This window comes from Sphaerodactylus townsendi, linkage group LG02 (assembly GCF_021028975.2).
Source record: "Sphaerodactylus townsendi isolate TG3544 linkage group LG02, MPM_Stown_v2.3, whole genome shotgun sequence".
NCBI classification, from domain to species: Eukaryota; Metazoa; Chordata; class Lepidosauria; order Squamata; family Sphaerodactylidae; genus Sphaerodactylus; species Sphaerodactylus townsendi.
The window spans coordinates 175980523-175994598 of record NC_059426.1 but is presented as its reverse complement, the minus strand read 5'-3'; the positions used below and the strand labels follow the sequence as shown (position 1 = coordinate 175994598).

Genomic DNA, 14076 nt, shown 5'->3' with positions numbered 1-14076 from the left:
TTAAGATGGACAAAAATAAGTATCTCTTTACCCAATAAGAGGATGTAGTGATGCCTGCAGGTTTAGCTGGCTTTCAAAGGGATTCAGCAGAATCAGGAAGGAGAGGTCTATCAGTGGCTACTAGCAGTGGTGGGATCCAAAAATTTTAGTAACAGGTTCCCATGGTGGTGGGATTCAAACAGTGGTGTAGCACCAATGGGGCTGGGTGGGGCACGGCGGGGGCGTGGCCAGGCATTTTGGGGGCGGGGCATTAATAATTTCTCTGTTACTGTAAAAACTCTTACTGTAAAAAAAGTTCCTAATTTCCAGCGGGTATCTTTCTGTCCATAATTTAAACTCATTCTAGCAAGTCCTATCGTCTACTGCCAACAGAAACAACTACTTCTCCTCCAGTTGACTGCCTGTCAAATACTTAATACTTTCAAATACTTAATTTTGTTTCTAGAAATCAAAAGAAGGAGACTTTACTTAAACAAGGAACTTTACCATAGTACTAAAACATGTTTTTAAAACAGCCCAACAGGGTGAATTATCCCGTTTTCTACCTTTACTAACCAGCCCCATAGGAAACAACAGGACTTCATGATTTTTGGACCTAATGGAATTTCTAACGGAAAAGCAGACCCAATTAGTAACCCCCTTTTGGCACACACAAATAATTAGTAACCCACTCTCGGGAACTGGTGAGAACCTGCTGGATCCCACCTCTGGCTACTAGCCATGGTGATGAAAGGGAACCTCACATTCAGAGGCAGTCAACCTCTGAATCCCAGTGCTGGGAGGCAACATCAGGAGAAGGCCTCAGCCTCTGTGCCCTGATATGGATCCTTCAGAGGAACTGGTTGGCCGTTATGTGAGATGGGATGCTGGACTAGATAGACCAATGGTCTGATCCAGCAGGGCTCTTCTGATGTTCTTCTGATGTTCTTATCTATGCCCTGTTGTCGGCCCTCCAGAGGAACCGGTTGGCCGTCATGTGATACAGGATGCTGGAGTAGATGGACCACTGGTCTGAACCAGCGGGGCTCTTCTGATGTTCTTATGAAGGCCTCAGTATCTATGTTGTTGGCCCTCTAGAGGAACTAGTTGGCCATTGTGAGAGACAAGACTCTGGAGCTGATGGACCACTTGTCTAATCTAGCAGGGTTCTACTTGTGTTCTAATGAAGGCCTTGGCCTCTCTGCCTTGTTTTGGCCCTCCAGAAAAACTGGTTGGCAACAAGAGAGGATGCTGGACTAGATGGATCACTGGTATAATGCAGCAGGGCTCTTGACGTTCTCATCCACAGGGACACTTGGCCAAAGCCAAAGCAAGGACGCCTGTACTTGTCAAGTATGGTTTGAGTGAATCCTGGTTCCACAAGCAAACGTCCATTAAAGCAAATCGTGTTTGTTTTGTGCTTGGCCTTAACTGAGCCCCACAGACGGGCTGTGTGGTCCTTGCTTCTTACCCAAATGGCTGAAAGCCTCCATCAGCACATCATGGTGCTCCCTGGTGAACTGCTAATGTCCGCAGGAGGTCCCGAAGAAGCCGAAAAAAGAAGAAAGAAACCACTCAGGCAAAGGAGCCATTTTTGGAAACCAGCTGCCAAAAATGTTTTCAGTTCCCACGTTAATAGGGGGTCGGAATCTTTAATCTGTCGGCGGAAGATGCTGAGAGCTGCAGATCTGTTCCATCGGGGCACTTTCCTATCCAGGGACAATTGATTCATGAGGTTCCTAGGACCCTCTGCTGAAAGATGGGAATGGAATCGTCAACCTACTGAAAGGAGGGGAAAGGGGCAAAATCGCTTTCATGGCTGTAGAGCTGACATTTGTGCCAGGAAGGATGATTTTGTCCCCTTCCCCTTCTTGCAGTAGGTCCTGAATTCTTCCTTCCATGGACAATTTCAACAGGAAGGAAGAAACCATGAAAATGAACAGAATTTGGCTGCCAGTGTTGAAAAACACTAGAATAAAGACAGTGACTAATCAGCTCCACACACACACAGGACAACTATATAGACAATAAGCAATCAAAGAGAACAAAGGCCAGACTACTTCTATTCAGATGGCCTTCTATTCAGATGGTCTTCAGACTACTTCTATTCAGATGACTAATTCTATTCAGATGGCCTCACCTATTGACCTTGCTATCTCCATTGTTACTCACATTGCTACAGACTTCATTGTTACTCACATGCCAGGCTACTTCTATTCAGAAGACCTCACCTATTGACCTTTCAGTGTGACTCATAGTATATGTACTCCACTTGCTCTCCTTTCCTACTATCAGATCCTCTGAAGATGCCAGCCACAGATGCAGGTGAAACGTCAGGAGAGAATGCTGCTAGAACACGGCCATACAGCCCCGGAAACCACACGGCACCCCAGTGATTCCGGCCGTGAAAGCCTTCGACAAGACATCCCCTATTGTTCATGTCTTGCAGGTGAGCTGGGAAAAAAGATCCCTCGAACTGGCGTGAAGGGCTTCATGTCTTCCCTGAAGGAATTATCATCTAGTAGGAGATGCTGAGGAACAGCACAAGATGTACTAACTTCATTGACAACATATGTTTGCAGGAAGGAAAAGGAACGCAGGCGCCTGGCAGCAAAGACCTTCGATCTGCATCCAAGATTTTGGTGGTTCTATCTAGACCCACTTGGTTTTTCTTTGGGACCAACAATAATGTGGTGGGAACCACATTTTGGGTTTAGCTTCTCGGACATGACTGGGACAAGAAGTACTACTCCATCTTCACCTCCTTCTCCATTTCAGCTTCACAATCACCCTGTGAGGTAGCCTGCCTAGGCTGAGAGAGGCAGTTGGACATGCTTTGTGGCTCAGTGGGGATCTGAACTCGTCTCTCCCCAGTTGTAGCCTGCAATTCTAAACCACGGCTCTAGTGCAATACCTGGCCCTGTGTAGCTAGCTCTCCTCCTGGGATCTGTGTCTGCCGTGGGGTCGCTGGGATTTGTGGCTTCCAGCTCAGGGGTACGAACTTGTCCATGATCCTGGGCCATTTCTTCACCTGTTGGATTGAAGTACCAAGTGGTAGAACCTGGAAAAGATGAAAGAATTTAGGATTTTTAAAAAATCTTCTCTACGACACGCTCATGAGGTCTGGATTCCATTCCCTATGACAAGAGACTTAGGTCGAATCCCCACTTGAAATTTGCACGCAGATCCAAACCTGTTCGTTGTGAAACCCTGTCCTCTTCATCGGAGTTTCTCCCTCCCCACCGCAGCGAGCACACAGCAGACACATCTGGTTGCAGAACTCTTAGCAATCCCCACTACCAGGCGAGCTCGCTTCGCCGGTCTCCCCTGATTGGCTGGCGTGCCTTGATGGGGCGGGACCTTTTCCCACTGCAGAAACGTACCTTGTAGGGACGTGATCAAAAATACCAGCATGTAAAAGTTTAACGTTTAACTGTTTAACTGTGCAAACAGTTAATTGTTACCTGTGTAACAGTTCAAAGTTACACGTTTGTTTAACGTTTGCGTCCCCTTCTGCTGGCCGATTGCAAAAGTGAAAACGAAACCAAGGAAAGGCTGCGCGCGCATCGCAGCGCTGATTGGTTGCCCGAATTCTGCGTCACACTCCAGGGCAGGAAACGAGTCAGGGTTTCAACCCTCATCCCTCCCTTCGGATCAGTTCTGAACCGTGTTAATGGGGTCTATGACACTTGCAACCAGGTCCTGCCGGAACGCAGATTAACGGGGAGAACGAGCACCAGAAACGGAATCTGCCACGCAAGCAATGGGGAGGTCGTCCCTCCAACCTGGTTAGTTTGTGTTCTGAAACCTGGCTAAGAGGGTAGTGGGGATTCTACCTTGGGGATCTGTTTTGTTTAGGGAAGAGAAGGCTAAGGGCTGACATGATGGACATAGGGTGCTATGTGGTTTCCGGGCTGTATGGCCGTGTTCTAGCAGCATTCTCTCCTGACGTTTCGCCTGCTGCATCTGTGGCTGGCATCTTCAGAGGATCTGATGGTAGGAATGGAAAGCAAGTGTATATACTGTGAGGTCAAAAGGTGAGGCCCTCTGAATAGAGTAGCCTGGCATGTGAGTCACAGAGAAGTCTGTAGCATGGGAGTAACAATGAAGATAGCAAGGTCAATAGGTGAATGGATCTGAATAGAAGTATCCTGGTCTTTGTTCCCTTTGAGTGCTATAGTCTATAGTTGTCCTGTGTTTGTGTGGAGCTGATCAGTCACTGTCTTGATTCTAGAGTTTTTCAACACTGGCAGCCAAATTCTGTTCATTTTTACTTCAATCCAACAGAAATATGATGGACATATTTAAATATTTGAAGGGATGTCATGTCGAAGAGGGAGCAAGCTTGTTTCCTGCTGCTCCTGAGACCAGTATAAGGAGTAATGGACTCAAGGTGCAGGAAAAGAGATTCCATCTAAACATCAAAAGAACTGCTCCACACCCTACAGCCAGCTGCAGCAATGAGGCATGGGTTTTTTTTGACAACAATATTAACATCTGAAGTAGACCATGAACCTCTGAGTCACCGCTGTTCTCTTACCTGTTTGAACAGAAAGTCACAGACGGCCTGGAAGGTCTTCTTGGGCATCGGGGGTTTGCATTCCTCACAGATGTCCAAAAAGAGGTGGAGCCTCTAAAAAGAGCAAATCTGTTGGACATTTGCCGTTGCCTTATTACAGAAAGTTATTAGGAGCGTAGGTTAGGTGTAGTTAGTTTCCTCCTTAGTTTATTATTAGGGAGTGTAGGTTAGATTGGGGCGTTTCCCCACTTACCTTTGCTGCCCTTTGCTGTGCGCTACTCTGTGCGGGGTCATCAAAAGGTGCCGTTTCTCTCAGCGCCAGGGATGCCACGTGCTGAGGGGGCGCGAGAGCGGCAGCGTCGGGGCGGCTGCGTTGTCGCTGCCTCTGTAGTGGGGAGTGCCGGGGAACCCCGCGCTACTTGAGGAGAGTAGCGCAGGGCTTAAGTGGGGAAAGGGCCCAGGTGTAGCCAGCCCTTTCTGGAGAAAATTGGGTAGTACTGCTTGGTTTATTTACAGCAGTTATAGTTTAGCTTAGAGTAATTGTTAGCTCTATTGTTAATGTATTGATATATTGTTCATGTATTGTTGTAGTGCTACTGTTATTGTGATTGGTTAACTCTAGGTTTGAGGTGTTTGAGTCGCCATCTGTAATTCTGGTTTTCTATTTTATTGTTCTTATTCATTCATTCATTCATTCATTCATTCATTCATTCATTCATTCATTCATTCATTCATTCATTCATTCATTCATTCATTCTTTGGACTTTTATACCGCCCTATCCCCGGAGGGCTCAGGGCAGTGAGCAACATATAGTTACAATACAGTCATAAAATAGCTAAAACCTTTAAAAGCAGTGATAGAAAAAAGGAAAACTAAACCTAATATATAGGTATATTATGTATTTTATTGGCATTTAACCTGCTTAATGTATACTGTTGTGTTATGTTGTTTGCTGCCCTGAGCCTTATGGGAACGGGCGGGGTAGAAATTGAAGAACAAAATAAATAAATAAATAAATAAAATAGAAATATAAGGAGAACTAACGCACAGGCAAATGGCAAATTTAGGAAGGACAATGGGGTCAGCAGGGTGATAATAGTTGCTTGTATTGTGCCCTTTTGCTTTGCAAGAGTTTCTAACTCAGGCTTAGGAAATTCTTGGAGATTTGGCCGTAGTGTCTAGGAAGAGCCGGCTTGGGGAGGACGCTCAGCAGGAACGGTCCCATCCTGTCCAGACCCTGCAGTCCGTCCTCTTCCTACCATCAAAATCCAAATTTTGTATTGAATTGTTCTACATCATATCGCTTCCCCCAATTTCTTCTCCCACCTCACATTACGCGTAGGCACTTGACCTAGGTCCGTGGTGGCGAACCTTTGGCACTCCAGATGTTGTGGACTACATGGCCAATTGGCCATGCTAGCAGGGGCTGATGGGAATTGTAGTCCATAACATCTGGAGTGCCAAAGGTTCGCCACCACTGTCATGCCGACCCTGATCCTAAACATTTCTGCTGGCATCACTTAGATGCTGTTTAGTTTTGTTCTACTCGGCAGACACAAACACCTCTCAAAAGCCTCTTGCGAATGTTCCCTGTAGAAAAAAAAACAGTTTTGAAGACCCACAGAGGGACATCAGACAACAGCAACCGGTGGAAGGCTAAGGAGAGAGGTGATTGGTGTCGTCTACTCAATTACATCACTTCTGGTTTGTGGAGAAGTGCTGCCATCATACTGGGGGAAACACTCTAGCACTCTATGGTTTTGATAGAGGTTTCTTTGTGAGTGCTAGAGCATCCCCTGGAGTGATGACAGCACTTCCACATAAACCAGAAGTGACATCATTGCGTAGGTGAGGCTGATCGCTATCCCTCTCCTCCCCCAGCCTGCTTCCACCCTCTGACCCCACCTCTCTCACAAGGTGTCTGTTGAGAGAGGAAGGGAAAGGAGCTTGTAGGCCACCTTGAGTCTCCTTACAGGAGAGAAAGGTGGGGTATAAATCCAAACTCTTCTTTTTATTTGAGACCAACAAGATTTTCAAAGAATGGGCTTTCCAGAGGCAAAGCTCCTTGATAAAAGGGAGATATGAGGCTCAAAAGCTTATACTCCAAAAATCTTGCTAGTCTCAAAGATGCTACTGGACTCAAATTCAGCTACGCAGAATGACAACCCCCCTCTGTGACTTTACTTTCTCTCCGTGTGTTCTGAACTCCCTACGGGGAAAGCAACTCGGAGAGGCAGCTTGGAATAAACCAAAAGGGCTCTAAATCCAATGAAGAAACCAGGTATCGCATTTACTTTGGCCACGAGGAAAGAGTCCAAACTCTGGCTCACTGCGAGCAGCTGTGGAACGTTCTTGACTATTTCCTCTTGCTGATCTTGACGTCGTATCAACACCCCAAACATGGGCCACAGAGCTTTCGTGGAGGCCTCCCGAACCTGCGGAGAAGACAGCGAGAAAGACTCCCCTATTCTTCAGTGCCCCCAAATGGTGCCAGCTTGATCTTGTCAGCTTTCAGAAGCTAAGCAGGCCTGGCCCTGGTTAGAATTTGGATGGGAGACCACGAAGAAGATCCAGGGTTGCTACGCAGAGGCAGGCAAGGCAAACCAACTCTGTCTGTCCTGACTTGTATTGCCCAGGCTAGCTCGATTTTTTCAGCTCTTAGAAGCTAAGTAGGATTGGCCCTGGTTAGGATTTGGATGGGGGACGGCCCAGAAGGTCCAGCGTTGCTGTGCAGAGGAAGGCAATAGCAAGCTACTCATCTGCTCATCTCTTGCCTTGAAAACCTCATGAGTGTTGGACACTTTCATGTTATGGACAAAAACATCCATTAGATCAAAGCACTCCCAGCGGAAACCTTTTCAAAAAGTTGGCAACTCTGGACTAATTACATAACGGAAAAATTAGAGGTCAACCTATATCCAGTAGATTACTAAATCCACTGATTGTATGATATAGTTGTTATAGTTGTTTAAGGCAAGGTAGAACAGAAAGGCCCCTTCCGCACACGCAAAATAATGCATTTTCAAACCACTTTCACAACTGTTTGCAAGTGGATTTTGCCATTCCGCACAGCTTCAAAGAGCACCGAAAGCAGTTTGAAAGGTCATTATTCTGCATGTGCGGAATGAGCCAAAGATAAGAGTAACATGTGGTGTTAACTAGTAGGATAGAACATACCAAATAATGTTTAAAATATTACTGACCAACCTGTTCTTCCTATTAAATTTTTTAAAAAAATCTCTTTTCTTTGAGTAATAGATAAAAAGTAATAGAATAGTATAGGGTTCGCTGATGAAGTCTTCTCAAGATGAGGATAGAAGACAATATTTGAATGATATTTACGTGTTTATTCAAATTTGGGGTTATATCTATAACCTTTTTACAAATTTTTCTTTTTTTGGTTAATCAATTGAAACTATGTAAGATATTGCAAACTTTGTTTCCTTCACATCTGGAAACTTTCTATGTTTTAATTTAATAAAGTACTATTAAAAAAAGAAAACCTCATGAGTTGGTTCTGACTTGATAGCCCTTTCCTTGCTTCAGGAATAGGACGGCAAGCCAGTCCAGTTGAGTGCCTTCCCCTCCCCAAACCCTCTCCCCTTAGGCAAACCCAAACCCTCCCCAAACCCTCCCCAAACCCCCTCCCCACCCCAAATGTCCAGGTGTTTCCCAACCTGGAGCTGGCAACCTTACCTGGGGTTCTTCGTCATTCCACCAGTCACCCGCCAGACGCTTGTATATGGGAACCAGAGGGCTGCACAGTTGGGATTCCGCCTCCCTTGGGAACGAACAGACCTTCCAGTTTTTGTAGTAATAGTTTATAGCTGTACAGAAATGCTCCATAACTGTGGAAACAAAGAGATACCAGCTCTGGAAACAGAGGACGAAAATCACACGCCGCTCTCGAGCATCACAGAAGAGCCAGCATTCTGACGAAACAGGAAGCGAGGAGAAGGCTGAATCGGACTGAAATCCATAAATATATGTGATTGTTGTGCAATGTTTACAGCAAAATGTAGAGCGAACCTTGGTCGAATCCCCACTACCGTCTTAGCCAGGTTTCAAACACAAACTAACCAGGTTTGAGGGATGACCTCCCCATGGCTTGTGTGGCAGATTCCGTTTCTGGTGCTCATTCCCCCGTTAATCTGCGTTCCAGCAGGACCTGGTTGCAAGTAGCATAGACCCCATTAACATGGTTCAGAGCTGATCCGAGGGGAGGGATGAGGGTTGAAACCCTGACTTGTTTCCCACCCTGGAGTGTGATGCAGAATTTGGGCAACCAATCAGCACTGCGATGCACACACAGCCTTAAACATGTGAACCATACATGTGATGGATAGCAACAATAAGTCTGGAACACAAACACACACATATACACAAGAAGGGAAATCCCTAAACCTTGTCGCATGTGAATTGGTTTAGGGATTTCCCTTCTTGTGTATATGTGTGTGTTTGTGTTCCAGACTTATTGTTGCTGTCCACCACATGTATGGTTCACATGTTTAAGGATACATATGTTTTAAATAATTTTCATTAAACTGGAGTTTTTACTCTTGTATTAGAGCCAGACAGGGGTATTGTTTGTTGTTGACATTTATACTGCCATAGGCTCCGCTTTGTATTTAACTAGCCCAGGGGTAGGGAACCTGCGGCTCTCCAGATGTTATGGACTACAATTCTCATCAGCCCCTTCCAGCATGGCCAATTGGCCATGCTGGTAGGGGCTGATGGGAATTGTAGTTCCTGAACATCTGGAGAGCCGCAGGTTCCCTACCCCTGAACTAGCCCAAGGTCACCCAGCAGAGTTCGTGTGTAAGAAAAAGAAGAGTCTGGATTTATAACCTGCTTTCCCCAACAAACTCCTTCCCTTCCTCTCTCCACAACAGGCACCTTGTGAGGTCAGTGGGGCTGAGAGAGTTCTGAGAGAACTGTGACTGGCTCAGGGTCACTCAGCAGGTTTCACGTGGAGGAGTGGGGGGGGGGAAACAAACCCAGTTCTCCAGATTGGAGTCTGCCCACTCTTAACCAGTACACTATGCTGAATAGTTAGGAGCATAGAAAGCTGTAGGGCATCAACTGAGCTAGAGAGAAGAGGATGGTGGGGGGCGGGGCAGGGGTGATCTGCCTCACCGTAACAGATGGCCTCCTTCATTGGGCTCTTCATGGGCAGCTTCAGTATCAACCAGATATACAAGGTGGTCAGAGATAAGAAGGGGATGCTCTTCAGTGCTGCAGAAGGAAACGTACAGAAATGTGTTATCTGGGCTGGCCTCTAGGGGGCAGTCTGGAGTTCTCCCAAAATTACGTCTGGTCTTCAGAATACAAAGATCAATCCTCTTGGAGAAAATTGATGCTTTAGAACAGGGGTCTGCAACCTGCGGCTCTCCAGATGTTCATGGACTACAATTCCCATCAGCCCCTGCCACCATGGCCAATTGGGCCATGGGAATTGTAGTCCATGAACATCTGGAGAGCCACAGGTTGCAGACCCCTGCTTTAGAAGGTGGACTCCATGACATTATGCCCCATTGAAATTCCTCCCCTCCTCAAACCTTCCCCTCGTAGGGGTGGGAGGGAAATGGTGTCTAGGGCAACACCTGCTCCGGTCACCCCCCACCCCCCACACCGCCCCTGCCCCCCCACGCCTCAGTGCCCTATGGTTGCTAACTTTGGGCAGGAGATTCCTGGATATTTGAAGGTGAAGATTGGGGAGGGAAGAGTTTAGGGAGGCGAGGGAACTTGACTGATGTCCAGACAACAGAGGATAGTTCCCTTGGAGAAATTGGCTCCTTTTGAGGATAGATTCTGGTCGATTCCCCACTGAAAAAATGAATCTAGATACATCCAGGTTTGGAAAGATTCGGCACCTTTTGATCATGGTTTGATGGTCCCCACCGCAGCTTTTGGCCCGCAGCAACACAGCAGCAACACGGGACTCCGCAATGTTGGCCGATCGAATGCGCGACCCACTCATGGGCTTTCCTGATTGGCTGCTATGTTGTGTTGGGGCGGGAATTTTTTTTAAACTTTACGGATCCATGTCTGCATGAGCATGCGCAGAACGACTCTACGCAGAGACAAAGAAACGGGCGATTAAAGCAAAGCCCTGTTTCTGCGCACCTCCATGTAGTCGGATCCACATGGCTATGACGTGTAGCACTGCTTTTTATTGCCTTCTACTGAGTCAACCGGCCCCATGTTGCTTCGTATCCACGTGGATCTCTGGTCTGCGAAATTTAAAAAAAGGCTGCACGCACGTCGCGCACAGCCCACTGCGTTCTCATTCGATGGGAGGCTCCACGTCACTACCAGCGGCGGGAAAAACTAATCCGTAAACGATTCGCCCCCACAACTTTCCCACCGTTCCAGATGGCCCACGCATTTTAAAAAAAGATCTACTTCCATGCAGGTTCTAAAATAAGAACATAAGAACATAAGAACTAGCCTGCTGGATCAGACCAGAGTCCATCTAGTCCAGCACTCTGCTCCTCGCAGTGGCCCACCAGGTGCCTCTGGGAACTCACGTGCAGGATGTGAAAGCAATGGCCTTCTGCGGCTGCTGCTCCCGAGCACCTGGTCTGCTAAGGCATTTGCAATCTGAGATCAAGGAGGATCAAGATTGGTAGCCATAAATCGACTTCTCCTCCATAAATCTGTCCAAGCCCCTTTTAAAGCTATCCAGGTTAGTGGCCATCACCACCTCCTGTGGCAGCATATTCCAAACACCAATCACACGTTGCGTGAAGAAGTGTTTCCTTTTATTAGTCCTAATTCTTCCCCCCAGCATTTTCAATGGATGCCCCCTGGTTCTAGTATTGTGAGAAAGAGAGAAAAATTTCTCTCTGTCAACATTTTCTACCCCATGCATAACTTTATAGACTTCAATCCTATCCCCCCTCAGACGTCTCCTCTCCAAATTAAAGAGTCCCAAACGCTGCAGCCTCTCCTCATAAGGAAGGTGCTCCAGTCCCTCAATCATCCTCGTTGCCCTTCTCTGCACTTTTTCTATCTCTTCGATATCCTTTTTGAGATGTGGCGACCAGAACTGGACACAGTACTCCAAGTGCGGTCGCACCACGGCTTTATATAAGGGCATGACAATCTTTGCAATTTTATTATCAGTTCCTTTCCTAATGATCCCCAGCATAGAGTTTGCCTTTTTCACAGCTGCCATGCATTGAGTTGACATTCCCATGGAACTATCAACTAAGACGCCCATCATGCTGGGCGATGCTGATAGAAGATGCTGTAATAATATGTGCTGGGGGCAGGGGAGCGCCAGAAATGGGATGAATGCGTGTTCGGCGCTGGTGCAGTGGGGAGTTTTGCAGGAAACCTGGATATTTGGCATGATGAGCACACATCTAATCCTCAGTGGGGAATTCGCCGCAGAATCTATCCTCCAAAGTAGCCGTTTTCACCAAGGGAACTGACCTCCGTTGTCTGGACATCAGTTGTAATTCCAGGAGATCTCCAAGTGCAACCTAGAAGTTGAAAACCATAGCCCAGGTTGGCCAAATTATCACCCTCTGCATACATTTGCTACACCATCCCCTTGCTTTGACTGTCTCCTCTGTGGCAACGAATGAGATCCCATCCCTCCCTCTTCTTCCACAGGACAATGCCACCACAAAGGGAGGAAAGTGCCTTGCCGTAGTGAGAGGCCAAGCTGCCCAGGGTTTGAAACACCATCCTGTGAGGGAGCTTCACCGTCTTGACATTTTTTTGGAGCTCATACATCACGTCGTTGAAATGACGGCCGGCGAGTGCTAACAGGACGGTGCTGGCCGCTCCCCTGATTTCCTCAGTCACCTCCTAAGGAGGGATAAGGAAATTATTGTTAGTCAGATCGTGACACTGAAGGTTTCCTTCCTGTACATACAGCTTGGTTGCCCTGGTTATTTTCCACAATCCCAACTGATCTCCGGACTACAGAAGAAGAAGAAGAGGAAGAAGAAGAAGAAGAAGAAGAAGAAAAAGAAGAAGAGGAGGAGGAGGAGGAGGAGGAGGAGGAGGAAGAGGAGGAGGAGGAGGGGTTTGAATTTATACCAAATCTTTCTCTCCTGTGAGTAGACTCAAGGTGGCTTACAAACTTCTTTCCCTTCTCCCCACAACAGACACCTTATGAGGTAGGCAGGGCTCCGAGAGTTCTGAGAGAACTGTGACAAGCACAAAGTCACCCAGCAGGAATGTAGGAGTGCGGAAACACATATGTTTCACCAGATAAGTCCCTGCCACTCGGGTGGAGGAGTGGGGAATCAAACCTGGTTCTCTAGATTAGAATGCACCTGCTCATAACCACTACACCCTGCTGGCTGCTATGGAGGGTGGACTCTGTGGCGTTCTATCCCACTGAGGTCTCTCCCCTCCCCACATTCTGCCCTCCGTAGGCTCCACCCACAATTATCCAGGAATTTCCCTACCTGGAGTTGCCAACTCTGACATATGGGAGTCTTCAGAAGATGCTGTAATTTCTACCATGAAGTTTTGCCTACATGCCAGAGCAACCCTGGCTATATGCTGATGTCACTTCCAGGTGCTGGGGAATGACATCAGCATCTTGGGATGCCATCAACGTTCCTCCGCCCTTTTCCTGCCTTTTTTCTCCAGCTCTGCTGCGGTGGTGAAATGTTCGCCAAGGACAGGAGATCCTCCACTCACAACTGGGGCATGGTGAGCCAAAGGTCACCCAGTGATCTTCAAAGCAATGTAGGAATCTGAACTTAGATCTCCAAGATCAGAGCACAGCACTGTAACCAAGCAACACTACAATTCTCTATTCCCACAACATGTCATTCAATGTATCCTGTGTTCTGATGTTGTTTCTGCGCCCCATCACTGCCCACCAATGGTGGAGTGAGAGGTGGAGAAAGAGAAATGCACATCATCATGGGCCCTCTCAGCACAAACCTTTTAAAATGTTTTAAGGCAAGAAATAAAACATTTCCTCTATGGAGTTCCACATTGTTTTAACCCCCCAACATTTTATTTGCGGCCTCAAAACGTTTTAAACTAATTCCCCTTTAAAACAACTCTCTGGCTAAAACGTTTTGAAAACATCTTCAGTTGCTGTGCGATCTATTCACTTAGGTCCTTTCCGCACGGGCCATTAACAGCGCCCTGGGGACGGCAAAAACGCCGTCCCCGTGGAGCTGTTCGTACAGGGGGCGCAGCTGCTGCGCAGCCGCGCCACCCTTGTGCCTCCCTCGCTGTGCGAAGCTGCCGTTTTCTGACCTCGCTTCCCCAGCGAGGTTTACGGAAAACGGTGGCTTCGAGCTGCTGCCATGCGAATGGCAGCGGCTCAAAGGCGCCCTCCCTCCCGCCTTTCAACTGTCGACCTACCATCGCTGTGGCCATCCAGCGCGTCGCCGAGGCCTGGGGACACGTCCCCCTGCCCTGCTACGCTGGAGCGGTCGTGCAGGGCGGGGGGGGGCGTGTCCCCAGGCCTTGGTGACGGGCCGGACGGCTGCAGCGATGGTAGGTTGACCGGCCGACGGCACTCTACAGTGCCGTCTTCCCGGTTGTTCCTGGGACCGTTCGCGCGAACGGTCCCAGGGGGGTTGGGTCGACG

The 14076-nt window shown here is 47.7% G+C and overlaps 1 protein-coding gene across 1 annotated transcript in view; it reads right to left on the bottom strand.

Annotated features, from left to right (window-relative positions):
* LOC125426418 (maestro heat-like repeat-containing protein family member 2B) overlaps positions 1 to 8318 on the bottom strand; it is a 75862-nt gene extending 67544 nt beyond the window's left edge. Inside the window, exons 1-6 of the mRNA XM_048484676.1 lie at positions 8196 to 8318; positions 6794 to 6934; positions 4520 to 4612; positions 2889 to 3040; positions 2252 to 2264; positions 1451 to 1502 (exon numbers count right to left, since the gene is read on the bottom strand). Of these exons, the coding sequence (XP_048340633.1) occupies positions 1451 to 1502; positions 2252 to 2264; positions 2889 to 3040; positions 4520 to 4612; positions 6794 to 6901 (418 nt within the window). The 5' untranslated portion in view covers positions 6902 to 6934; positions 8196 to 8318. The remainder of the gene's footprint in view (positions 1 to 1450; positions 1503 to 2251; positions 2265 to 2888; positions 3041 to 4519; positions 4613 to 6793; positions 6935 to 8195) is intronic.
* Positions 8319 to 14076: the final 5758 nt, after the last annotated feature.